Source organism: Aptenodytes patagonicus, chromosome 1 (assembly GCF_965638725.1).
Source record: "Aptenodytes patagonicus chromosome 1, bAptPat1.pri.cur, whole genome shotgun sequence".
Taxonomy (NCBI): domain Eukaryota; kingdom Metazoa; phylum Chordata; class Aves; order Sphenisciformes; family Spheniscidae; genus Aptenodytes; species Aptenodytes patagonicus.
In genome coordinates, this window is record NC_134949.1 from 58,034,960 (window position 1) to 58,060,917 (window position 25,958).

Sequence of the window (25,958 nt, forward strand, 5' to 3'; positions counted from 1 at the left end):
CACACAATGAGGTGGCACCGCCCGCGCGCCGCCTTTATATAGGATGCGCCTTAAGCAAAACAAGATCCGGCTGTGAGGTGTCCTTCCGCCAAGCGTCACCTGCTTCTCACCAGCGCCCGCCGGCCTGTAGGCTATCTTTCTGGCCTTCTCTCTTGCCATTCTGCTGCGGGTTAGTCGCAGGAGCCACCGACAAAAGGTACCGCTCCACGACGGAGCAGCGGAGGAGGGACTATATGGTGTACGTCCGCGTCGACCGTCTCCCCGCCAGGCGAGGCCGCGTCACGTGATCGGAGCAGCTGAGGACGCTCCCCCCCCCCCCCTTCCCCGCGGGGAGGAGGGGGGGTGTTTAACCGCCAACAAAGACGGAGCGCTCGCATAGGAGGCATCACGCAGATCGCCACGTGGGGAGGGGGTCGCTCATTGGCTGGAGGGGAGTTGTTCACGTGCGCTGTGAGCTGTCATTGGCCAGGGCCCGAAGGAGGCCAGAAGCTGAGGGGAAGAGGGAGGTGAAGGGGGAGGGGAAGGGGAGGGAGAGAGGGGCGGGAAGGAGCACCTGGGCAGGGAAATGGCGTCCGGGGGAGGGGGTGGGGGCTGCGCCTCTCACAGCAGCCCTGCGTCTTCGCTGACTTGTCCCTCTCGAAGCAGCATGTGTTCCCCCCTTTAATTTCCAACGGCCCCTTTTGTTCTCTACACGAAGTCCTGCTGAGGTCAGGCCCGCAGCTGGTGGCTGCTGCTCAGGCCAAGGTGCTGGCATGGCTCCCCTGAAGCACCGAGGCAGCGGGCCGTTGTGGCCTCCTGCTCCCTCAGATAACATGTCAGCCCAGGGCAGCATCGCCTTCCCTCCCTGCCTGTCCCACACATGCAGCGCTTAGATTATGGCTGCTTCGGGGCACGGGCTGTGTGTTTGCGTGCGTGAGGGCGCCTGCGTCTCTGACCTGAGCCTGCCTGCCCCACAACAGCCATGGCGCAGTATTGACCCGGAGTGGTTCATGCGGAGCTTCACTGGAGAGCACGCTGCTACGCAGCTGAGAGCATGAGTCTAATTAGTGCCTTGAACCTATGCAAGAGCTGAAAATGAAGTTATTTTCCAGCTGAGGAATGAGAACTACTTCTGCTGTGCAGTTTCACACTGGCACAGTTGCTTCTCTGTTCTCTGTGCAGACATTACTCAGACCTATGTGAGCATTAATGGATCGCCTCACAGCTGTAAAGGGCAGCGTCACTTTGGAAAATTCTTTAAGTGTAGTTTCACATTATGTTTTATCTGATCTAAATCAATTTGCTGCTAAGAAAGAAGGCAGCCCTCTTCCCCGACACTATTCCTGGCTATACAGTCCCACCAGCTGGTCTGGCCCTCAGTGAGCCAGCTCAGCCAGCTAACCCAGCAGGAAACTCATAGGGGTCAACAGTTTTCTGCTGGTTTCAGTCCCTTCATCATTTCACTCGGGTCAGACAAGCATCAGCCAGCTCTGGTGAGCTGGGAGGATCAGTACCTGTGTGCCTCCTCACTGTGCCAGAGCTATCCAGCTTGAAACGGTTACTTTTCCACATTACCAACCTTGTAGCGCCATCAGCTGAGAGCTGTGGTGGGCCCTTGCTTGTCCAAACATCATCGTCTTGCAGGTCAAATGGCTCTCGGCTACTTCTGCAAAAGGCTCCACAGTTTTCCAGTTAGAGCCTCAGTAGTATTTGTGCAAAGCCTCACTGAATTTGCTCGGGTGTAACTACCTGGAACGTAGTAACAACTTGACTGATAATTTGCAAGGACGGGCATGACCCAGTTTCTACTTTAGCAGTCTGATGTTACCATCATCACTACAAAGCAGAGTATGTCCCTCCACATCTGTAAACTGAACACTAGCTGATGAATTAAAAAGGCATTTTTTCCTCCATGTTGGTTTGTTGGTTTTTTTTTTGTTTTGTTTTGTTTTTTTGTCTAGAAGCAAGTACAGATTTTGGAATGACTCGTTAAAATGGAGGAGGCAGAGAAAAATGTCCTCCAACGCCAGAAAACACCACAGTAGCAATTGAGCGATCTAAGATGACTGTTCTGATAAATACATCACGGAGCAGGCAGATCTTGCTTCAAAGCAAAATTTAGAGGATGTGGCAGCTTTTAAAGAAGCCAAGTGGGTGATTGGATGGGTGGATGGGTGGACAGCATCTCCATGTCCTCACTGGCTAAGGGAGAGCTCTCACATCCCCTGCCATGCCTGCTTGCCCCTCCTTTAAGTGAAAAGAAAAGGGTGATTGTACAACTGTAATCGTAGCTAAATAAACAGAAATGCTATACACACCCAATCCTTCATCTTGAAAAGATAATTATAGATTTCTCTGAAAGGACTCTGGGTATGTGTGAGCAAGAATCACGCAAGCAAAAATGAAATATGCAATGAGGAACTTAATCCAGATCTGCCTGTTTCCTAGCTGCCTGGTTTCCATTTTGTGTGTAAACTTACGTGGAAATTTGTCTGCATTACGAGCTCCAGACAGAAATTTTTTAACTATCCCCAATCCAAAAAGTGAAATCAAGTAACCAGAAGCCAGCCCTTTAGTGAACAGCATATTTTTCCCTGTTTCCTGAAGGACTGCAGAATTACTGTTTTTATCTAATTTGATGAGCTACATCCCCAATTCCTTTATAAATCATCTCTCTGCATTTGCACGTATTACATCAGAGTTTCTCCTTTGTGGCTAGAATTTTTGACCGAGATAGAAGATACTTCTTTAAGCCCAAGTAACAATTCCTTGGGAATTTTTCTACAAAAAAAATTACAAATATTTTCTAAGCAGAGAACTACTAGCTACCCACTACTAACTCAAAAGTGTCTAAAAAGCGTTTCCGGTATTACAGAATATATTTGTGGCTCAGAGACTGAGGAGAGACATCTGGCAGCTCTGAAGAAAATTGAATTTACTGCACAAAAAGGTGGCTTCTGAATGAAGATTAATTTGTGTGCATGGTCAATGAACTCCAGCTGACACGTTAACAACTTTAGCACCGTGGATGTTATTTTCCTGCCCTGAGTACCGTACCTCGGCAAAGAGAGCTCCTGTGATAAGTAAGATCCATCCCGACCCAGAAGCGAGGGGCCAGCCGCAGGCGAAAGGAGCTGCTCGTGCAGAGCTCACTGCAGGGTAGAGGCCAAAGTGACCTTGCGGGGAAGTGATGAACTGCCCTGATAAATACAGCACTGCAGAAAGCCACCTCCGGCCAAACAGCAGCACCAGGAGGTGGAAAACTAATACTCCTCCATTCACCCTCCTCCTTCATTAAGATGAAAGGTCAATATATGGGCTTTCTTTCTTTTTTTTTTTTTTTTTAAGTTAACCTTGCAAAGGAAAAGAGGTTTTCTTCTTCCACCAGCCAGTATACAGGAGATAAACATGCTGAATGCTATGTTATTAAGTACACAAAAGACAGGGAGGACGTAAATGTTTCCATAGTAACATCTCCTCGCACAGTGTAGACTGTCTGTATAGGATGCTCTCAGGGACTGTCGGGGGGGGGGGGGGAAGTACTCGTGGGCCTCTGTAGCAGGGGAGCAAGGTGGTGGTGGTGGGGAGTACGTTCTGCTGGGGCCAGGAGGGTAACCAGCAAAAGTAGCGGGGATGGAGATGTTTGCTCTTTCCGGGAGTACTGGGAAAGCTGCAGCCAGGGAGACGGGCTGGCAGACGCTGCATCAGGAGGGCACACGACCCCCATGGTGGCACTGGGAAGGTGGCTTTGGGCCCGCACTGAGCCTCAGTGCCCCGGAGAAGGGGCAGATGGGCTTTTGGCTGGCCCGGGGCTCTGCTGGGATGGCTGGGGAGGAGGGGGCATTGCCTGCTTTGCAGAAGGATGAGTGTGAGGGCAAGTCCCCAAGGGGATTCTTGTGATAATTTCTGTCCTTTGAACCTTCCATGAGAAGAGACAGGAAGCCTTACCCCGCACTTTAATGAGCAAAGCATTTCCAGAGACCAGCAGGAATTTTTCCTGGAGACAGGGTGCCGAGGGAAACACAACGAAGGAATGAGGCAAAGCAGCTAGACATTTTGAGCAATTTCGAGGAAGAATTACCTACATCCTCTACGGCACAGGCTAATTCGCAGTGCTTGGTTGCTTCTCTCCTCATGCGGCACAGATATCTGAAGGATCTTTTCTGCCAGATTCTCATTGTAATGTCTTTAGGGATTGCTTTATAGATGTTCCATTTTAAAACTAGATTGAAAAGCAAATATATGTGATTAAAGATCAGGCTGGGAGGTATTGGCGTCCATCTTTTATTACATACAAACAGAAGATAAGTTAGCCATATGCTCTGCTTCGTTTGTTTTGGACTAGTACACCAAATGGAATGTCTAATAAATCATTCATTGCTTACCCACCCCCTCACTGTCTTCTGTTTCCATCCTGTTATGTAAATATCACTGACATTTGAAATGGGACTAATAAAAAAAAGAATTAAATCTGCAATTTACATTTGCAATTTACAGTTCAATTATTTTAGACAGATATGGAAACAATCCTGGTTGTCCACCTACATTTTTCTTACTGAACAAATGTGGGCATGCCAAGCACATGCTGATAGCTCACCAAATACGGCTCTCCAGAGGCTTAGTTACTCAAAATCAGCCAGGCTGTGGCCAGCTGCCACACAAGTAAAAACATTGTGCAAATCTGGTAAGAGGGAGGTGAGTTTTAACTTGTAACTTGCCCAAGCATGAATTTTCTGAGCAAAGCTTTAACTGGTTGAAAATGATGTTTAGCAAAAAATATGTGAAGGAGGGGAAGAGAGGATGAAGGGGGGGAGGAGGGGGTGCTGACTTTTGTTCAGACCATTGGGAGATTTTTTTGGTTTTCTCATTGTCCAGCCTTGTTTTATTATGATGAAAGGACTTGGGGGTCAAGAATAATCCCTCATGTGTATTAGCACACACGGGAGCAGTTTAGCACACAAACAAAAGCCTTCCAGTTGTCCAAGCAATAAAAGATCAGAAACATATCTCATGGCTTCTTGTTCTTCACAGGGCCGTAGTTAACGTGACCCCCACTGCAGACTGTGTGTTCAGGGCACATCAAAATGTATGTATCTGTACGTTATCAGCATCTGCTGGAGTCACACACGCCAGGTGCCTTGTGCCTTTCTGTGCAGAAGGATGAAGAGGAGAGTGGCAATGCACATTCCTTCCTTTCTAGCAGTGTGAGTTAGCAAGAGCTGAGGCCTGACAAGCAGGTACGTATTATGAGACTGCAGCATCTCAGACAGCCACAGACACCAGTGTGTGAATTAACAGCCCGTCACCACTTCAGTGGATTTGTCTTTCACTGTCTCAGTGCCCCTTAGACGTGTCAGAATGAGGACTCCTTGCTGTATCAGTCCGAACAGCAATTATGCCGCACTCCTGAACCTGGCATCTAAACTAGTAGCTTCGTCTGAAGCAGGTGGAAAAAATATTTGAGCTTGAGTTCTTTCAGCCTCTCTGTTCAGTAAGGGGGATGCACAATGAAAGGCTGATAATACCAGACTATGCTCTGTGTGCTCCATCTGGGGATTTGTTTTTAACTGCACGTAACTTCAGAGTGTCTTGATAAGGCCAGGAAGAGAGACTGTGAATGGGTATACCCTATTAATGAAATAAAACAGAATCCTGGGGATATCTTGTGTGCGTGTGAGATCTCTTTGTCTCTGATACTGGCAGGCGGCTTCAGCAGGAACACTGACAAACCAGGTAGTTCAGATGAAGCTCTGAAACTCGTTTGGGGATAAATCACCGTTGAGGCTGTAGCTCCCCAGGTCCCTGGGGAGGAACACTGCAGACATTATTCAGTAATATTTCTCCACTCTTTGTAGGCAGCAGCTGCTCGGTGGCTGGAATTTACCAGCAGACTTCAATCTGTTTTAATATATACTTGTTTACAGAGGAGGAGAGAGAATTTCCTGGCGGATGTTGATGAAGTTGTGATATCATTGAGTTTATAGCTTTTTCCTGAATGACTGTCATTTTCCTTCCTAAGGTCTCTGTGTTAGGAGATTTGGCAAACGATGTCAGAAAGAAGATTCTTTCAGAAGACTTTGAGACTGCTCTGCTCCCTGCACTTGCACATGGGCTTGTGGGTGGCCTCAGCAGAGCCTCCTCAGATGCGTTATAGGGGGACTGGCCATGGGCAAGCTGGATAATAGTCCCCAAAGAAGACACTGTGGCCAAAGTATCGTATTGAGTAGGTGCTGTGGCTTCTCAATCCACTGCCCCTCTTACTGGTATCACTGTGGCGCTTGGTGAGGGAGGTTTGCAGTTCTCTTAGGAGGAGGAGGTTTCTATGCTTGACTGCTGAGAGAGCTGGCTTGAGACTAAAGCTAAGTCTGCCCGAGGAACCAGCCACGGCAACCCACCTCTGTTGGGGAGGTACTGCTGGCCTCCTCTTTTGGCACTCAGAGGGTGAGACTTTGTTGAGGCCTTGTCCTGGGATTGCGATGACGGTAGGCATCTCCTCTGGGTCTGAGGCAATGTAGGCACTGTTCAGGAAGGTAACATTTGAGTCATTCACCTTAGTCATGCTGTCTCAGTGAGACTGATTTGGATGCTGAGCGCTTATCAGAAATGCAGGTCTCCCCTAGGTAAGGCATGCTCTGTCTGACCACTAAAGGGTGAAGTCTGTCCCAGGCCACAAGCCTTGGGAGTCCCGTCTGCTGATGACACCAAGCATCTTCCTTTGCAGTGCAAAGTGATGGACTGAAGATGGATCACTCTTCTTTTTATTAACTTTCTCTTCTAACATAAGAAAGAAATTACAAAATTAAAAAAAAAAAAAAGGAGAAAAAAGGTTCCTAATCCAAATCACTAGCTCATTGAAGGCACTGGACTAGATGCTTTCTACTGTCTCTCTCACAGCCACAGGCAGTGAGTTGGAAAAGAGAAGGTTTGTGCCTTGGTCACACGCTTGCCTCAGCAAAAACCACCCTCCACTTGAATGCCAGGAAGCTGGGACCCCTGCCAACACGCTCTCTAACAAGCAACGTGGGAGCTGCGGCTCTGTGGCCTGTGGGATTACTGCGTCTTGTACTACCTTTGCTTCAGTGTATCTCAGGCCCTCTGACAGCATATCACCACTGTTATAAACAACCAGGAGTTGAACATAATTCAGATTATATTATCTATATAAGTGGTGGTAGTTATTATGTCCAAGGCCGTAACTATCCTCTGTGCTAAGTAAATTCAAGAATTTGAAGGCAAAAACGTCACTCTGCCATACTGCTTCCAGGAATGATTGCTTCTTGCCTTTCGAAGGGGTTAAGGAGCCTGCCAGGGCATTACGAGTTTTGAAGTAACGTCTGTCATGGGACAGGTAAAGAGCCAACACAGTCCCTCATTTGCCATCTATGCCCCGGCACCTGTTGCCTTTTAGGTCTCTGTCCTTTGCAATGCGGAGCAGATTGAGACAAGAGAGTCTTACAGGACTGGGATCATTGTAGTGGGCTGTCTGATGGGACAGTATATCGCCCCTGTGCTTCTGTGGAACAGTGACAATTCTACCACAGTGAGAGGCAGGGGAAGGGGTGGGCTTGCGCTGAACTGAGGAAACTGTTGCCTAAAAAAAGAAAATCCAAAACAAAACCGAAAACTCAAGCAAGCAACTTTTGCCCATTATTCCTATGGAGAAGGCTTTTCATGAAGAATGTGGTTAGAATTTTTATATATATATATTTCCCCTGAGAAGCTTAGCACTGAGTGTTAATAGACAGATCAAAGAGCTGCTTAGCCACCGGAGCCAGGGAAATTGAACCAGGGCAGCAAAATAAAAATCAATCTGACTTTTAGTGTGTTTAAAGTGATTTTATTCAGAACTGACTTCCGCCTGGAAAGCTTTCCTTAGGAAAGCTTAAGATCATGAAAAGTTTAAGTTCCATGAGCCAAACTGTCTCCCACGCTCCTGCTATTCGTAAGACAACAAGAACGCTTTCTATGTACAGAATGATTTCAGATCTTCCCTGCCTTACCTGTTGGTCTGACCACCCTCTTTTGCCTTACCATTTGCAAGATTATTCCACAGGATCACATACTGTAAAGGTATTATTAGCCTGCTCACCACCACATTTCTGGCTCTGTGACTTGTGAATAATGCTGTCCTTCTCAGAGCATGCTAGTAAAACTTCTATACTGTGCTATCCCCGATTGTGTAGGGGACACATTTGTTATATGAGAGCTATTTTAAGCAGGTGTTGAATCTTAAAAAAAAAAAAAAAAAAGAAAAAAAAGAAAAAAGGGAGGAGGAGGAGGAGGAGATTTCTTGAATCCCTCAGATCATAAACTCAGATCATAACTCAGCCTGACAAGGATAAAGATAAAATCCAGATACCTCAAATGGTTCCCCAAGTGTCTAGACTGCAGCAGTCCTCCTAAGGCTGGAAGCCAATACTGGGTTTCACTGGTAGGAGGGAGAATCTCCTATTTCTTGCTTGCTGCATCTGTGAATGAAGCCCAACATTTCAAGATCCAGTCCCAGATTCAGGGATCTGGAGCCATTGCTGGAGCCATTGAATCACACCTAGCGCGGGTAGCGGGCCAACATATTTTACCTTATCTGGAAGAGAAACTCCTCGTTTGGAAGAGGCTCCTCTTTTTTCCATGAAAATAAATTTAAAAAGCAGCAGCTGTTTGCAGCTTTTCTGGAGTTTAGAATATTAAAATAAACCTTAAAAAAACACAGAGGTGATTAAGTATTTTTGGGGAAAAAAAACATTCATCATACAGTTCAACACTTTAGCACAATAATCTCAAATCTGGGGGACAGTCACCCTCTCTCCCCCAGCCTAAGATTAGCTACAGAATAGTCAGGCTGGAATTTATTTATTTTTAAAATGAACAGATGCAAAAATAAGTAAAATGTAAGCTCAGCTGCATTCATTTCCAGGACAGGACTGTGGTTATATAACAAAGTACACAAAATACTTTGCTTTTTCCAAAATTCACCTTCCTCCTAAGCTCTTTCTTCCTTAGGCTAAGAACAAAAGAGATGCTGAGACTTTGCAGCCTGGAGAACCATTTACGCTGCTCTTCTTTGTAGCAACCTTTTCCATACTTGAAATAATTATCATGACTCCCCTCAATTATTTCTTCTCTACATTAAACAAACCTGTATCTTTTGATCTTTCCTCCCTATTCATGCCGGGACAGCTTTTATGCAAAGGTGCAAACCACTGCATACATTAAACACGTATTGCAAGCTCTAGGCTTTCCAAGGGCATTAACTTGAGGGGGTAATACCTGGCACAGATTCCACAGAGCAGCTTGTTTTAGCTGTTCCCGTAAGACTCCATATGACTTGAAATGTGCTTGATCTCATCTGATCTGTTTCTACCACAGAACAGATTAAAGGAAAAAAACAAAACACAACAACACAGGCAAGGGGTATCAGAAAAAAAAAGTTAGAGATGTATCATAACATATCCTCCAAAATAGTTAAATGTTAATTGCCGAGTCCTCGTTAAAACAAGTCTCACAGGACAATGTTGTCACTGTAGCACGTCTTCCCAGAATTAAGGAGCCTAGGATCCATCAAAAACAGCATCACTTCGTGCTTTACTTGATGTCCAAGACTTCCGCCCCACCTTCCCAAGTAGGCACATAAAACTGGGTCTTACTGCGAAGAGCTTCAATACACCAGACACAGGCTCCTGGCACAGCAGCTTCCTCACTGCCTCAAGGCTGATGCTTGGATAAGAGAGGAGCACCTTTGGCAGGGGAGAGGATTGGCACGTAGAAACCAACATGTGACTGAGCAAGGGCGGGGGAGTCTGCACAGGAAAGTTTAGCATTAAAAGAGGCACAGAAGCCTGTGAAGTCTGCGGAGCCACATGAAAGGTAGGTGCCTGTCCGGGCATGCAGGCTATCGGAGAAAGGATGGGAGGCACAGTGCCATAATTACACATCATCTTGTGACTGGTGCGAATGCTGCCAGGAGCCAGCACGCCACAGTAACGAGCCGATTGCTCTCTCAAGGCAAGTTGCAGAGCGCTGAGCACCCAGAGCCGCAAAGGGAAAGCAGTGAATCAGCAAGGGGCATGTCAGTCCCCAAGCACTGGTGTGGTGCAGAATTATGTCAGCATAAAGGTGATGCAGAGACAAAAGCAGAGATGCTCCTTTGTTTATAAACACACCAGAGACAACCAGGTTACTGTGGAAAGTCATTTTATTTCAGAATTTCACGCACTCTGTCACAGACCATGCACTTAAGACTTTCCCCTTTGCAAATCCACAGCCTCCAGGCCTGGGAGAGATGGGGCATCATCTCTTCACTTCTCACTGAGAGTACTCACATGCTAAGAGTGAGGGCCCTGATGGCAGCTCACCAGGCGGCAGAAAGCAACCTCTTGTTTCCATAATGGCTTTTAAACACCGGAAAAGAAATCCATCTGACTTGAAGGATTAGCGGTGGAGCTCAGCAGCAGTGAAACCCCACTGCTGAGCAAGTTGGTCCTCACCCCGTAGTTACAGGGAACAAGACGACAATCTCGTGGGAAGCTCGCGTGAGCTAAGCTATAGCAGAATGCACCGAGGCATTCTTGGAGCCCAGGCAGCAACCAACCAAAAGCACGCTCTGGGCCTCTTACAATCAACTTGTCTCTGAGCCGCTCTGCCAGGAAGGTGGCCGGGAGCTGCCCTTTTCACATTCAGCTTTAGGTCCTCCTGCTCTGTGCTACAGCTTTGACTAGGAAGGAGCCTACCTCTAGGTAAGACAACCCTCCAGGCTGTATGTCAACATGTGTACTGCATTTAATACTGAAAGGTGCCAGTTCAAAAGACTCTGCAACGGTCTGTTTGATCCACAGGCTGGGTACAGCCATTAGTGTAAGTTTCCTGCATACTTACCCTGCTCCTTCTTTCCTGCCTCTGTTGCCCCTTATGCCTGACCCTGCTCTTGAAATATTCATAGTTGCAGTGTCCCTGTGACCCATTACATCTTTGGCCTTTGCTGAGACTGCCCCTGCCGGGGCAGCTATTGCCCACTGTGGTGGCTGCCTGTAGGAAGTGAGCATCTGCCTCCTGAGAACGGGCTTGTGGCTAGCTCAGAGGAGGGAAAAAACTGAAGGGAAGAAATGATGGAAGTGAGTCAAGTGAAGTGGAACAAAGTCTACAGAAAAGGCAAAAAGGCAGCTTCAGTCTCCATTTGATACACAAATTGAGCTCAATAGCAGCAAGATATGGCCATAAAATATTAATTCATTAGGTTGCCAGGAAGAAGTAAAAGCATTCACATAAAATATTCTATATGCAGATATGTATGCGGCAACTGTTCTCAAGCCAGCTCAGACAGTGGTTTCCTCCTGCTTATGTCTCACCTTTTTCGTATCTATAGTTTTGACCATTCCAAACCATGTTGCTGCTCAATTCTGTGTGAAGACCATGGTATTGGAGTCAGCACCAAGTGAGGGTGAGATCACACTGAAGAAATGAACATATGGGGAACTCCTGACAACCCCGATATTTTAATATTTTTGTTGACCTTCAAGTAATTAGAAGAAAGGGGAATTTCCCCCAATAGCCTATAGGCTCCAAAGTCTCATCTGTCTGCTTTTAGGGTAGAAAGGCTGACACCAGAAAGGCAGTGGAGGGCAGAGAAAGGAAGAGGGGAAAAAATCTGGGAACCAGAGTGAAGAGCAATCAACAGCTGACCAACACTGACTGCTGCAAAACTTACAACACAAAATCATACAAATGGAATTTCTGTTAACCTTTTATAGACTACAGACTTTAAATACACACACAAACTTCAAAGTACACATCTGGCAGTCTAGAAAATACCAGTACCCTAAGGATTAAATAATTTAAAATGCAACATTGCGTTATCACTGTATACGGAATACTATCTGACACATGGGCTAAAATGGACGGATTGTCCGAGAAAGATGCTCCCCTCCCTCATCTCACCAGCACTGCCTCTAAAAAGAAAACAAGGGCTAAAGACTCCCCTCCATGGTTCCACTCCTGAAACTCACCTTGAAACTTCTCTGTGAAAGGGGAGTAAGTCCTGAGAGGAAGGGAGGAGAAAAGGATTCCTGCTCCCTCCAAACTCTGCTGCCACAATACCCCCCCCCCCCCTTTGCTAAGGAGGCTGGACAGCAAGGAGAAAAAAAAAGGTGCTAAAGCTGGGGAAAGAAAAGTATGTTTCTGTAACAATAGCTGCACTGGTCTTTTGAGAGAGACAACCCCAGACTCGGGATGACACCCTCCCTCCCCTTTTTGAAGACAGGAGGCCAGAAGGCTGAATGCAGAGTATACAGAGTCCACGTGGCTAGTGTAGGAGACACCAACAGTGCAGGAGCTGCACCCCAAAACCCATACCGCAGTCCAGCAGCAGATGGGAGGACAGCCAAGGGAGAACGACCTGACAGCAGCCGTAAACTGGAGTGGGCAGAACTGCATTACCAACAGGTCCAAACAGACTGAATGGGAAGGTGTGCCCTCACCAGCTTTCTAAGAGTAATTGTAAACTGGGAGCACTGGAAAGTCAGCGCATGGGAATGAGGAAGGGGATGGACAGCCTCAGTTCTGAGGTGGCTGGGGAGGGGACTAAAACACATACTGAGAGCAGATGGCAAAGCCAACATATCTCTGAATGCCAGCTCTGCATATGTACCCTAATGTCAGTGTATGGGACAGAACCTTGCTGATGGCACCAGTTCAGTCCTATCACCTTCACAGACTTATAGCTGGTGAGAATCTGGCTTACATGTGCTTATTACAAAGCCCTTTGAGGCACGCAGTCTTGCTTCCACCTCTTATAAACCAGAACAGCCATAAGCTCTTGGGGAAAAGATGAAAAAAAATAATCCCCGTTCCCATGTGTGTCTCCCACTCCCCCATAATCAGCCGCTCTTCCTCTAGGCCAGTCATCTAAGGAGCCGCCCTGTTCTCCATTCCCGGGGCCATTCCCACCAGCAACACCCAGCAGATCTGGCTAGGCAGGAATGGCAAGCCCTGCTCCTTCGGCCTCATCACACAGCCAGACCACAAAGGTTTCTTCCCCCCCCTAGGACAGCTTCAGTGAGAATTGCCCACACTGGAGGTTGTGTTGCAGCAGACTGGACAAGCCTCAGCCCTTACTCCTGAACCCAGCTTGCAAAGGATGAGAAGGCTCCGTAGGAGCAGGACCCGTGGGCATAGGCATTCTCCTATTCCAAGCTCTACAGCCCTAAATACTGCCAGTGTAATCATTTATCTACTCAGAAATACAAAAAACAACCCTATCCAAAACATCTCACTCAGTCTGCCCTGCACGACCAGGTCAAAGGGACCAAAAAAAAAAAAAAAAAAAAAAAGTGTGTGTGTGGGAGCAAGACAGTGTGGTACAGCAAGGAAAAAGAAACATGGGGCAAAGTTAGACTGGAGGAAAGGAAAGGACCTCAATGCAAGTCTGCTAAAATCATCACTGGATTTACCAGCCCAGTTCCACCTTCTTCAGACCAAAATGGACTCGCTGCAGTAAGTGTACTACAGGACAAAGAAGTGCATAGTTTGGTTTATATTTTGGTAGACACTTAAACATAAGCAGAATTTATGCGAAGATCTTGGACCTGCAGTTTTAGCCTCTTTTCCCTAGCCAATGGGTACCTGTTGGGGCAGAGATGGTGGAAATGGACCAGTAGCACCAAGAAATTCAGTGGGAGCACCAACTCCACAGCAGGAAATAATAATGAACCAAAAGGAGACAGAGAGAGAGACAGAGAGAGAGAGAGAGAGAGAGAAGTGGAGGAGACATATTTCGCAGTAATCAAAGTCCACCTTGGCTAAACCCTTTCAACACTTCCCTCCAGGTAAGGCCCCGTTACGTCTGCAGCAAGACCTCTGGCTCTGACAGAGAGCTGTAGAGGGTATAGCCCAACTCATCCACTTCTTCGGGAGTGAGCTCTGAAAACAAGTTCACCTTGGGGTTCAGAGCACTAGGGAGGACACCTGCCTCCAAGTAGCGGATCAACCCCTTCAGCGCCTGCAAGAAGCGATCAGCCAGCATGTCCTGGGACCAGTTGGACTCTTCTTGGGATAGATGCAGGATGACGTTGGTGAGCTGGCTGGCAGTGAGGTGGCCCAGGGCTGGGTTTGACTTGCATACTGCTTTGAAGATCTTCAGGCACAAGCAACGGCAGCCAGAATCACACTGGTCCAGGGCTCGGAGACGAGCTGTTTCTGCTGGCCGCAGGCTCAGTCGCCACAGATTGTCATTCTGGGCCAATCGATGGGGTTTGGCCACAAGGATGATGTCACCCAGTGTCAGGGATGGTAGGAAGTCAATAAAAAGATGCCGTTCTGGATCATACTGGACTTCCAGTGTCAAATCTGCTGGGGGAGCTGCTGGACGGATCACATAATCCAAGAGAGTCCCAATTGCTGGCCAGTTGATGGAGCCAGCTACAACTTTCTCAAAGCTGTCTGCTACAGCTTTGGGTGAAAGGTAACCTCCCACCACACAGCGGTCCCAGTAGCTGCTCCCACGGGGAAAGTACTCTGGGTTTTCCCGACGCACCAAGTAGAAGCCAGGGATGTTCATGATAGTATCCTCCCCGGGGATGCACGACCACAGGTTCTGCTCCAGCATCAGAGGCACAATGAGCTGGATGTGGTCAGCTGTCACTACCTTTCACAAGAGAGAAAAGTCGGTAAGAACAAGCTTTCTCTCTCCACACTCAGTTTTATTCACCACCTTTAGATAGCCTTCTGTTCAAAGGAACTTGGAATAAGGATTCAGCTGTCTTGCTCTCCTCTCTGTGTGGGATTCACAGCCTCCCTTTGTCAAAAGACATTCTGAAGGACTATTTCCCATTGTCAGTGAGATAACGCCAAGGTATAACCCAAGCTAGTGCTTATACGGTATGTACTATTTAGAGATCTTTACATACTTCAGGACCTGACATGGACTGCACATGGATGAATCATTTTGCCTCCTATTGCTCTAAGTCCACTCCTTGGATGTGAGATGCAGCTGGCCCAGGGCACAGCAACACCACATGATAATTTGAAACAGGAGGTAGAGTATTAAGTTTCTAGACAAGCTTAAGTTGCCATGGTTTAATTATCCCATGCTAGAACTAGTTACTGCACTCACCCGGTCTGCCACATTGTTTGGAAAAAGGTCATTAAAAGATCCCTTTTCACCAATGTGATTAAGACCCCAGATCTAAGTTTCACTGGACACTTGACACTCCATTCCAGAGCTCTGACTCAAACAAAAAAGTGTGCCTCTGAATCACTCACTATAGCCATGGGCATCTTGCCATCAGGGAGATATGCAGCAGGGACTGCTGTCCAATCCAGGTCTGACATGCATTAAAAAAAAGAGTAGGGAAGACCTACATGAATACACAGGAGTTCTAAGGGAATATCATGTATTTGGAAGGAGACAGAAGGGACAGATAGAAAACAGAGGTCTACCGGAGAAACAGCAAGAAAAACACAGCTAAAGGGAGAGACAGAGGGGAAGGAAAGAAGGGCTGAGATAATCCGGAGAAATACAACAGCAAAAAGCAAATTCTTTGCAGACAAAGCCAGAGCAGCCTGGTCATGCCTGTTCAAACAGTATTGCAGAAATCAACGCCTGGCTCCACGGTGGGAAAGGCGACACCAAGAGCCTTATTACAGAGGAATGTTGCGCTGAGCCAGCACTGCAAACAGGGAAGCCTGAAATGCCCCTGCCTAGTCAGCCTTCTGAATAATGGCCCATCACGCGGCCCCAGGAATTACCTGCAGATCATCATACAGGCTGCCGCTGAGGTACATGTCACGCAGGGGCATGTCCGGCAGCTTGGCACGTAGGAAGCTGCGCAGCTCAGCACAGATATCCACGGCTGCTTGCTTGGCCCGGGCCTGCTCATCCGCTGGGATAGCTACCTTCCTCCGATAATAAGCAAAGAGCTTTTCTTGCAGAGACAGACGAAGGCGGGATTTTTTCAGCTCCACTTGACTCCTCTTGGCAGATGGCTTGGGCTTTGTGGGTCGGAAAAAGTCTGCAAGACAGCAGGAAAACTGTTGATCATCTGCAGTGTTTCAGTGTGAACTGATCTGCAGAAGAAAATCAGCAGCAGCAAAGTGCAGCCTCCTAGGTCTCAAAAAGCTTTCAGCAGACATTTTGCATGCTTTACAGAGGTACCAGTCAAAAGGGAGGTGCTGAGAAACTTCCAAAAGATACTACTACAAGAATCAAACCAGATGAAAACAAATTACTAGATTTGGAATTTAGCTAGAACAAGACTAACATCGTGTACAAGGAAGTAATTTTAATGGCTACGTGGGCAGTACCTCAGTTCAATTTCATCAAAAATTCAGCATCGTTACCAGTTCAGAAGCTTTTAACATGATGCCAAACCAGTGGATAAAACACTCTTGAACAACCATTGCTATCTCATTAAATTTTTAACATTAGAATGGATTTTTATAAATTATCAGCAAAACCCAGTCCTTACTAGGGTATGAGATCTGAGAAGGTCATGCCACTTGGAAATGACATAGTTGTCAGGACTCCGATCAACACTTATCAGGATGGTGAGCTGACAGATCTTGGGGCCAGCAGAGCTCAAGCAATCATAGCCCCAGTGAAAACCTCCCTCAAACTTTCACTGGCCAAAGAGCAGAGAGCACAGTCTTCGGCACATATCAGCAATACAATGCTTTATGCTGCCGTCTGCATTATTAAGCAATGTCTAACCTGCACAGATTCTCTAAACCCCTTTTTTTCTGACTGGTTTCCTAAAGAAATAAGTCAATGTTTCCCATCTATCTTTCAGACTTCTCTTAATATGGACCAAGAGTTTCAGAAGTTATTACTGAGAATTAAGGAGAATTACAGATCTAAGAGACCTTTTGTCGTGGTTTCGGCAGGGATAGAGTTAATTTCCTTCCTAGTAGCTGGTACAGTGCTGTGTTTTGGATTTAGGATGAGAACAAAGTTGAGAACGCACCCATATTTCAGTTGTTGCTAAGTAGTGCTTACACTAGCCAAGGACTTTTTAGTTTTCCATGCTCTACTGACTGAGAAGGCTGGAGGTGCACAAGAAACTGGGAGGGGGCACAGCCAAACTGGCCAAAGGGACATTCCCTACCATGTGACGTCATGCTCAGTACATAAACTGGGGAAAGCTGGCTGGGGGGGCCGCTGCTCGGGGACTGGCTGGGCATCGGTCGGCGGGTGGTGAGCAGTTGTGCTGTGCATCACTTGCTTTGTGTATTATTATTATTATCATATTATTATAATTATTATTATCATTTTATTTCAATTATTAAACTGTTTTTATCTCAACCCACGAGTTTTTCTCACTTGTGCTCTTCCAATTCTCTCCCCCATCCCACCGGGTGGGGGGAGTGAGTGAGCGGCTGCGTGGTGCTCAGTTGCCGACTGAGGTTAAACCACGACACCTTTGGAAGGGCTGTGGTACTTAACGGAGGCAGGAGAAACCACCAAGTCAGTGGCCCCATTAAGGCAATCAGCTGTTGCACATTTGTTTGGCAACAGGCATTTGGCCACGCAGCACACGCAGAGCATCTGATCAAGCTGCGCACAGACCCATCTTGCCCAACCTCAGCAGCTGCTGTCTCTTGTCCCACTGGGGTCTTTTGGACAGATTTGAGAGTTTGTGTGCAAAGGAAATAGGGAACCAGACTTCATTGCCTGTTCATGAAAAAACTTGGTTTTCCATCTTAAGTTTTAATTTAAGTCAAGAATGCAAGACGCCGTCATCAATGGTTTTATTCCTCAATCCTCATCTTTGGGGACTCCAATCAAATGATCTAGACCCCATTTAACACAGCTGTCTAGTTATTTAACATTGCCTCAGCAGAAAATCCATTGCCTTCCTGAAGCTGACTTTCTTGCAGAGAATCTGGAAATCAAGTTAAAAGCTTGATCCTGATTTTTATTTTAAATCTCTAAGTGTAAATCTCCCGAAGCAACCAGGGATAGAAAGTAAAAATCGGTGAAAAAACCCAACCAAACACATATAACAAACACTAACAGACTCTAAATTACTTATTATCCCACTCAGAAAGAAAACTGAAGGTCACTTTTTATAGCCTGATGAAGACAAACTCAGCGATAAGCAGCACTAAACAGGCAAACAGCGTTACAGAAATTATTAGGAAAATGGTAGAAATAATATAGGAAATACTGTTATAAATTGCTAGTACATTCACAATTCGACTGTTCCCCTCTTAAAAAGACACAAACAAACTGGAATGGTCCAAAGAGAGGCAACAAAGACATTCAAAGGATTGGAGTGGCTTTTTCTGAGGAAAGATTACACAGATAAGTATTCAGCTTGAAAGAGAAAAGACTGAGGGAGAATAAAGTTTAAGACCATGACGTCATGAGAGGAATGAAGAATGCAAATGGATGACTACTATTCACTAGTTCCCAATCTGACTTCTCATTCTTGAAGTTACCAGTAGACCTGCTTAAAAGAAAAACATCAAAATCCTGGGCTAGACTCTTTCCTGTGTTCCTTTAAATGAATACAGGGTTTATGAGCCTGGGTGATTCTGCAATGCAGGAGTATCACCCTGCTCCTTACCTGTCTCTGTGGCTGAAGGATCAGTGGGAAGGGTCTGCAGGGAGCGGCTGAGGTTACTCTTCATGTCCTGGGTCAGCAAGCGTGAGGAGGAGCCCAGCCAGTTTGGCTCTTCCCAGCTTCTCTTTCCCGACTGGCTCAAGTGAGTGGGGCTGCTGGGAGCACTGATTGCCCGGTCGTACATCTAAAGCAACATCACCAGGCACAGTTTGAGTCGTTGAGGGCCCAACATTTGCATTTTACCCAGCCTAGTGCCAGCATCCTGGGTCTTTTTGTTTCCCACTCCTTTCCAGTGCCCCCGTGCTCAGGTCCCACCCTGCTGTCCCGCACGCTCACCCGTTTGACGGCCAGAGTGGCGATGCCCAGCATAGCTGCTCCACCCACACCCAGCACAAGCCGGGCGTTGGACAGCACGAAGTCGATGGCTGTGCCGATGCCGTTGTCATCTTTTTTCCCTTTGCGCTGCCCAGCGCCTGCCATCGCACCTGGAAGGAGCGGGAGCATTAAGCAAACGGGTCAAAACACGCAACCCTAACGGTTCACACCCTTCTCCTCCACCCCACACTCACGGCTCCTGGGGTCTCAGCACGGAGCCATAGGAAGGGACCACCTAACCCTGCAGCCTCTTTAATTATCTTCCCTCGAGGAGCTGCTTATTCCCAGACATGCCAGAACAGTACTGACCAAGCTCTGCAATGACAGCATTTCTTTGCTTCCAGCTCCATTTATGACCTGAAGAGAAACATCCCGAATTTGACGTGGGGCTTCTAATCATTGAAGCAGGTTTAATTGCGCAATCACCTAATGCTTTTTAAAAAAGAAAGTAAGATTTACTTCAGCAATATTTTGCAATAAAATTCTGTATATTATGTAAAACTCTATGACCATTCAGGTCTTTTCCTTTTAACTTGTGCTTCTCAACCAAAGCATAGCTTTTTTATGCCAATTTATTTTCTTATTCTCAATCTAATGCGTGTAATTTTGCTCACAGACAAGGCGATGCAGAGATGGTCAACTGCTTGCCTGTAACAAATCAGAATCTTCCCAAGAGTTGACAGGCAGTCTCAGAGCATCCACTCCCAGACTCACTGTTGGACAATGGCTGGTCCCAGATACTTCAAAGACATCCAACAATGAACGGTAGAGACCACAACGCACCACAAAGGGAACAGTTCCCTTGCTTTCACTGGACATTTATTCCTGCCCTCAAGGCTGGTGGCTTTGACTCTCATACAAGTCATGTATAACATGAACGTTAATATTTTCTTACACACCTACTTTTGTTTGCTCCGTTTCCCATTTAACCTGATCTCGATATTTAAGTTTAAAGAGTCTCCCTGGGCAACTACACGTGTAAAACACACTTTGTCACCACTGTACCCGTATGTGGATCCTCAGTGAACCTACATGAAAACATCAGGAAACTCTTCCAACTTGACTCGAGATCTGTTTTCTAAGTCAGTTTCAAAGGTTCAGAGCCTGCCTGACTTGGGTGGTTTAAAACTGCCCTTAGGTTTTTCTAAGGCCAAGCTACAATCTCAGGGGGCATGTTCCTGCCTTAATGAACCAGGAACCCAGTCACTCCTCATCCCTAGGGAGAAAAAAACACACTTTCACAAAGTTAACTGTAATAGTACCATGAAGAGCAGGGTTATATCCTTGTAAATGACCTACCTGTGACCTAATGCATTTGTAAAGAGAACAGGAGAGCCCTCCTGGTGTGCCTGTGGAAGCACCTTCCAGACTTCTTCAAGATCGTGGCGGGCAGGGAGCGTTAATCATCTCTTTTTGGTTGGCGAGGGGATTTTGGAAAGAAGAGGGGCCAAAAGGAGCTACAGGGAGTCTCTAAACCAGGCCCCCGAGTTTGCTCTGCAGGAAAGCTTGCCCCTTCTCCAACTGTCTTTCCTTGTCCTCTAGCCGCTGCAGCTCCCGGTTCTTGCGGAACTCGCGGCGGATGAAAGCGAGGTAGAAATCCCGGTCGGTGTAGCGCAGCCCACGGCCCTGGCGCAGCAGAGCCCGATAGAGGGTCAGGACAGCCTCCCGGGACCACGCTGCCATGGGGGACGGGTGCGTGGACAGGCGACCTAGAGAGAGGTGACGAAGTGCGGGATCCGAGTCAGCTTTTCCCTCCCCGAGGGACGCACCGGCCGCCGCCTCCCCCTCCATGCCTGGCCCCACGGACCGCCGTCGTCCGCGGCGCGGGAAGGGACGGGACAGCCTCTCTAACGGCGCACCGGGGACAACGGGCTGTCTAAGGGCGCGAGGCCGCGCGCCCTGTGGCGGGGGAACCGGCGGGACCCGCGGCCTGGCCCTTCCCACGGGGGCCGCCCCAGGGCCGCTCGCAGCACCCGCTCCCCGCCGGGGTCCCGGACTGGGGTCGAGCCCGCGGAGGCCCCGCGGGGACCGGCCGCATCGCGCTCACCGGGAAGGACCGGGGAGGGGGAAGGGGAGGCGCTCCGGGTCCCTCACGGCAGCCGCTTCCCTTCGGCGGACCCCGCCACCGCCTCTCTCCCGGCACCGCTCCCGGGGTCACCCGGCAACATGGCCGATCCGCTTCCGGGTCGTGACCCCGGCCCCGCCAATCATAGCGCGAGCTCGCCGGGGCCCAAACCGTCCCTTCGGCGGAGGACTTCCGGCCGGCGCGCGCCCGAGGGGGGGCGGCGGCGGCGGCGCGGCGCTGTCTCCCCCTGCCGGCGGGGCGCCGCGCCCGCCGCCGTACGGCGAGCGGGAGGGGACCCTCCACGCCGCCCGCCCGCGCCGGGAGGCTGCCCCCTGCCGGCGGGGAGGGGGACCGCCGCCCCCAGCTGCTCCCGGTTGGGGCGGGGACGGGGCTGGCTCGTCCCGCTGCTGGTCTGGTCGGAGGAGGCCGTGCCCCTCAAGGGGTGACGACGTCGGTGACTGAGGCGGCTTCCTCAGCGGGGATGGCTGTGGGGAAGAGGCTGGGGCAGGGTGGGGGCCGGGGACACCCTGAAAGACTGTGGGGAAGGGCTGAGGGGAGCAGGGGGCGAGTGGGACCCCCAGGGTGCGGCCTGGAGGGACCCAGGCTGCGCCTGGACAGCCCAGGGTGGAGGAGCCGCTTCCCACCTTGGCTTGAGCTGTCACCACGGCGGAGACAGGAGTCTCCCCTTCCCCCGTAGACTTGGAGCTGCCCTCGAGGCCGGGGTGGGCACCCGCGCTGAACCCACCTCTGGACACCAGGCTTGTTCCTCCATGGAAGGTCCCGTTAGCAGCCCGGGATTTGTGTGCTGTGGCGAAACGGGCTGGGCTGTCGGCCTTGGTGGCTCCACATGCCTGCGGGTGTGCTCCGCACGGCCCAGAGCAGCTGGGGCACTAATAGGTATTTTCTTTTGTCGTTCTGGCTTTGACAGGCCTAAATGCCATCAAACGGCTTCGTGTGATAAAGGGGAGAGTTCAGCACGCTGCAGTGAGCTGACATCCACGGCACAGGCTGTCACGGTTGTCTCCGGCTGTGTGTGCTGCCTGTCTGGGGTAACGTGGGCGTAAATAGAGAAGGTTTCTTTGGTGCTTCAGGGTAGGCAGAGAGCAGTGGGTTAATCCTGCGTGTCTGAAGGTACTTCTGACTACCCTGATGCTTTTTACAGAGTAACTTACCATATTCAAGCTCCTTTCCCTCCAAGGAACCCCAGGGCCTGGTCTGGAAGTCTCAAGGGCTCTGGGAGAAGGGCAGTAGCTGGCAGCCTCTCCGGGATCTGCCCGAGGGGGTGGAAGGAGCCTCCTGAAGCCAGGACCTTCCACCCCTCTATCCAGGTGCAAGTTCCCCTTTTCCAATCTTACCTTCTCTACTATATGCCTACTCCGGGGAGTAATTATTCGTCCTTAGCCATCTCCTCCCCCCCAGATCCTACCAAAATATAAAACATAACCGCATGTGCCATGCCTCCCGTGGGGGAGAGGGTGAGAGAAAGAGCAAACGGTGTGTGACAGAGAGCCCCATCACTTCACGCACTTCTCAGCAACATCAGATATGACAGCGATAGAATTGAGCAGGAAGAAAACCAGAAGCTCCGGACTGGCTCTCTCCATGCCAATCTCCTGTTGTTCATTTCCTTTCTGAGATAAACAACCCCAATCGTTTTGATCTCTCTTTGTGAGCGAGTTTGCCATGCCCCTAATCAGCCCTTTCTGGGAAAGGCTTACTTGAACTGCAGACAATATTCCCAGAGAGGCCACGCTACTGATTTACATAATAGCATTATCATATTTTCCATATTATTATCCCCTTCTTCCTTCTGCATGCTAATATTTTTTGTGTGCTTTTTTTTTAACCTGCAGCTACTTGCAGATCCAGGGTTTCTGTGACATCCAGATCCTTTCCTGAGTTGCTAGAGACTGTCTGGAGCTTCGTAAGTCTTATGTGTAATTTGTTTTCTCGTTTCTGACTTTGCACATGCCCAGTTAAGCCTTGGCAAATGCATGTTTTGCCCATTTGCCACATTTGCATTTTACTTACAGTCCTTTCTGGTCTCCTTAAGAGTCAATAGCTTTGAGTAATCTCTTAAAAATGTTTGGTATATTGCTCATCTTTGTTTCCAGATCATCAGTTCATACACTGAGCTATCCGGGACCTCGGAGGCAGCATTCATATTCCCTACCCTTAACCTTCTTGCCAGAATGAAAATTGATCTTTGAACCTTCCTCCTGGCTTCCTGCGTCCTCCTCGGGTTGTTGATCCACAGGATTACTTCACGCCTCACAACAGGGCTCTGTCACTTCTGGGCAGGTGTGCTCATGAGCCCAGTCCCCAAAACTCCCAAGTCTGGATCAAAACTTGCACAGCTACGTGCAGCAAACCCCTGATGCGCTACGAACAGGATCTGCCGGATCAGGCTGCGCAACGGCAGGCTTTCCTTGCTGCCCTCCCACCATGGCGGCCAAGGACTGCAGACTTCCATAAGCGCCCCCTCCCCAGCCTGGCCCCCTCGGGTTGCGCCTGGTTTAGTGTTTCTTTCTGGTTTTTTTTTCCCCCAGGCTTGACGCCAGCTACCGGGCCCCTTGCCAGCAGCTGCGTGTGCGTGTTGTGAACTCCTCCGGCCACGCCATGCAGCATGCCTCCAAACTGCCTCGGCTCCTCCGGGGCGGCCGCTCGCTGGCTCACTGTGCCCGCTGCTTGCCATGGGTTTCCCATGCCACGTGGGCACGGGTGTTCAACCTGCCCCTTCTGTCTTGCAAAGAGAAGGGCAAGCACAACAGCAGAGTGACCCGTGACCGACACCGTCCCAGCTGCCGTGCGAGCGCTGGACCTCTGGTGACGTGCCAGGGGTTGTAAACTTGAACTCTGCCTTGAGACAGTGAAGCAACATCCCCGTGCTTCCCAGTGTTTCCCAACCTGGCTGGCTCCTCTGCTGACCCACCACACACAGCTACCCTGGCAGGGAGCCACCCAGCAGCCCCAAAGACTTGTGCTGCCCTGATGGGATGCTGGCCCCGGCGCCCTGTCGCCTGCAAAGTCCTGTTGCCTGGTGGCTTCTTTCCCCATGGACCCACTGGGAATGGGATGCCCCCCGTGCCTCCAGCTTGTGTCCCTGCAAGAAAGGGAATTTACTTGCCCCAGTGGGGCAAGGTGCAGGCAGAGAGCAGGGAGCACACCTTAGCCGTGCACCTGGAGAACAATAACGACCTTTGTTTCCCCAAATGACTAAGTGAGCTTGTGAAATATCAAAGGCAGCATGGGTGATGGGGCACAATAACCCATGCTGTTACCCGGGATAAGGCACAGACATTCCCCCATCCCCTGCCTCCCTGGGAGTCTCCGGAGCTGCCACTCCTCTGCTGGTCTTCTCATGCTTGCAGCCAGTCCTCCCACTCAAGCGGCCACTGCCTGGGCTCTGATGGCCACCAAAAGCAGCAAACTGCTGCCTCTGAGCCCGGCTTGCAGCCTCTGCTTCTGAGAGTCAAGTGCCATCCCCAGGGCTTCCCATCACCCATTTTGCAAGGGCAGGACCATTCCCAGCCAGGGAGACATCCCTGTGCTGCCTGCCACCAGCCAGCAAACCCTCCCTGGGCAGCAGGGAGGTGAACGTGACGCGCAGAGCTGCAGATGGCATCTTGGAGGGTCTCTGCAGAGTCAGGAAAAAAACTGCGCTTGGAAACAGAAGGCTGGCCTCTTACAGGAGCCAGAAAGCAATCCCAAAATGCAAGAGGGAAGATGGGTAGTGACCCACCAATGCTATCTGAGCTTGGGCTTAATATCCTTAATATCTTCTTGTAAAAGGACCTTGCAAGAGGCCTTTTGGCAGCCTAACTCCGTTCAACAGCTCTCTTTATTGCAGCCCTACTTCTTTACTTTTCTCAAGGATTTGGGCTCCTGCTCTCCATCTGTGACGAGCCAGGAGGGGCGGAGGGCCAAGGGTGGCGCAGGTGGCTTCTTTCCCTGAACGCCCAGCAGCTTTGATGTTGAGCGCATGTGGGAACGAAGACGGGTGCTGAGGGAGGAGAGACCGCTGGTACACAGCCGCCTTTCAAGGGGCTTTCCTGATCTACAGCCGAGACCCAGATTTTAGTAACAGAGAGTAACGAGCCACTCTGGGGAGCCACACTCAGGGTGTGTTTTTGCCAGGGGGAGGAAAGGAAAGGTTCCCAGCCCTGCTGCTGCTGAAGTGGGGCTTTTCAGCTCCTCACCCTCCAGCCCTGCAGCCCGGGGGGCTGCAAACGCTGGCAGCAGCGAGCAGTCTCCTGTGTGCTGCAGAGCTGCCACCACTGCGAGGGTCTGCACCGACAGTCGCTGCGGAAGCTGTTTTATTACCTCACAAATTGAAAATGCTGCTGTAGTGTTTTTGCAATCAGTCCGTGTGCACCTTCGTTCTCAGCACAACTCGTGTTTCTTCAACCAAATTTCCCTGTGGCTGGGTTTGTTGGGGCCTTTTTTTTTTTAATTCCTTGGCTAGTAAGATCTTCCCCCTCTACCAGTTTGCACTGTGCACCAGCTGCATGCTGCAGCAGGTTTCCAGAGCCATTCAGAGACCCCGCTTTTGTGAGTGCTGTTATCCTTGCAATTTTGCATCACTCCGACAGCCTTGTGGGCTTTCTCTGCTGGAAGTGTCTGCGGAGAGCTGAGAGCTTGCAGCCGGTGGCACCAGCCCCCCCCCCGAGCAGGGCTGCACAGACTGACCCCCAGGCTTTTTGTACCCTTCTGCCCGCTGCATGCTGCGGTGAGGTCCTACCAGCATGAACATGGGGTTTTGGCTTGCCTAAGGGGTGTCTGGACTCCCAGCATCGTGTGGGGTTTGGTCCCATGTACATATATACAACCTGAGAAGGGCAGAGCTGCTACATCCTGCTGCTTCTCTTCTTTTTCTAGGTGAAGACATCTATTGCACATCTTGTCCCATTAACTCACGGGTCCTTAGATAGATTTATTTCTGTCCCATTTGAGGAAATTTGTCTGGTTGTGGGTTTGCAGTACTG

General features: G+C 49.3%; 2 protein-coding genes across 3 annotated transcripts; both read right to left on the bottom strand.

Annotated features, from left to right (window-relative positions):
• Positions 1-10,153: 10,153 nt before the first annotated feature.
• Positions 10,154-20,282, bottom strand: MIEF1 (mitochondrial elongation factor 1). Of its 2 annotated transcripts, XM_076337477.1 has the most exons (6): positions 20,208-20,266; positions 19,218-19,340; positions 18,870-19,018; positions 18,537-18,717; positions 15,718-15,980; positions 10,154-14,614 (listed from the first exon to the last, which is right to left on the bottom strand). In XM_076337477.1, the coding sequence occupies exons 2-6, from the start codon at positions 19,306-19,308 to the stop codon at positions 13,808-13,810; spliced, it is 1,491 nt and encodes a 496-aa protein (XP_076193592.1). In that variant the 5' UTR covers positions 19,309-19,340; positions 20,208-20,266; the 3' UTR covers positions 10,154-13,807. The 2 variants fall into 2 exon arrangements, with proteins under 2 accessions (XP_076193592.1, XP_076193601.1); XM_076337486.1 differs by lacking the exon at positions 19,218-19,340 and having other exon boundaries at positions 20,208-20,282.
• On the bottom strand, positions 20,232-21,075 carry MIURF (mitochondrial elongation factor 1 upstream open reading frame). Its single transcript, XM_076337500.1, has 2 exons — positions 20,956-21,075; positions 20,232-20,617 (listed from the first exon to the last, which is right to left on the bottom strand). Exon 2 carries the CDS (start codon positions 20,589-20,591, stop codon positions 20,379-20,381), a length of 213 nt encoding a protein of 70 aa, XP_076193615.1. The 5' UTR covers positions 20,592-20,617; positions 20,956-21,075; the 3' UTR covers positions 20,232-20,378.
• Between the last annotated feature and the right edge of the window lie 4,883 nt (positions 21,076-25,958).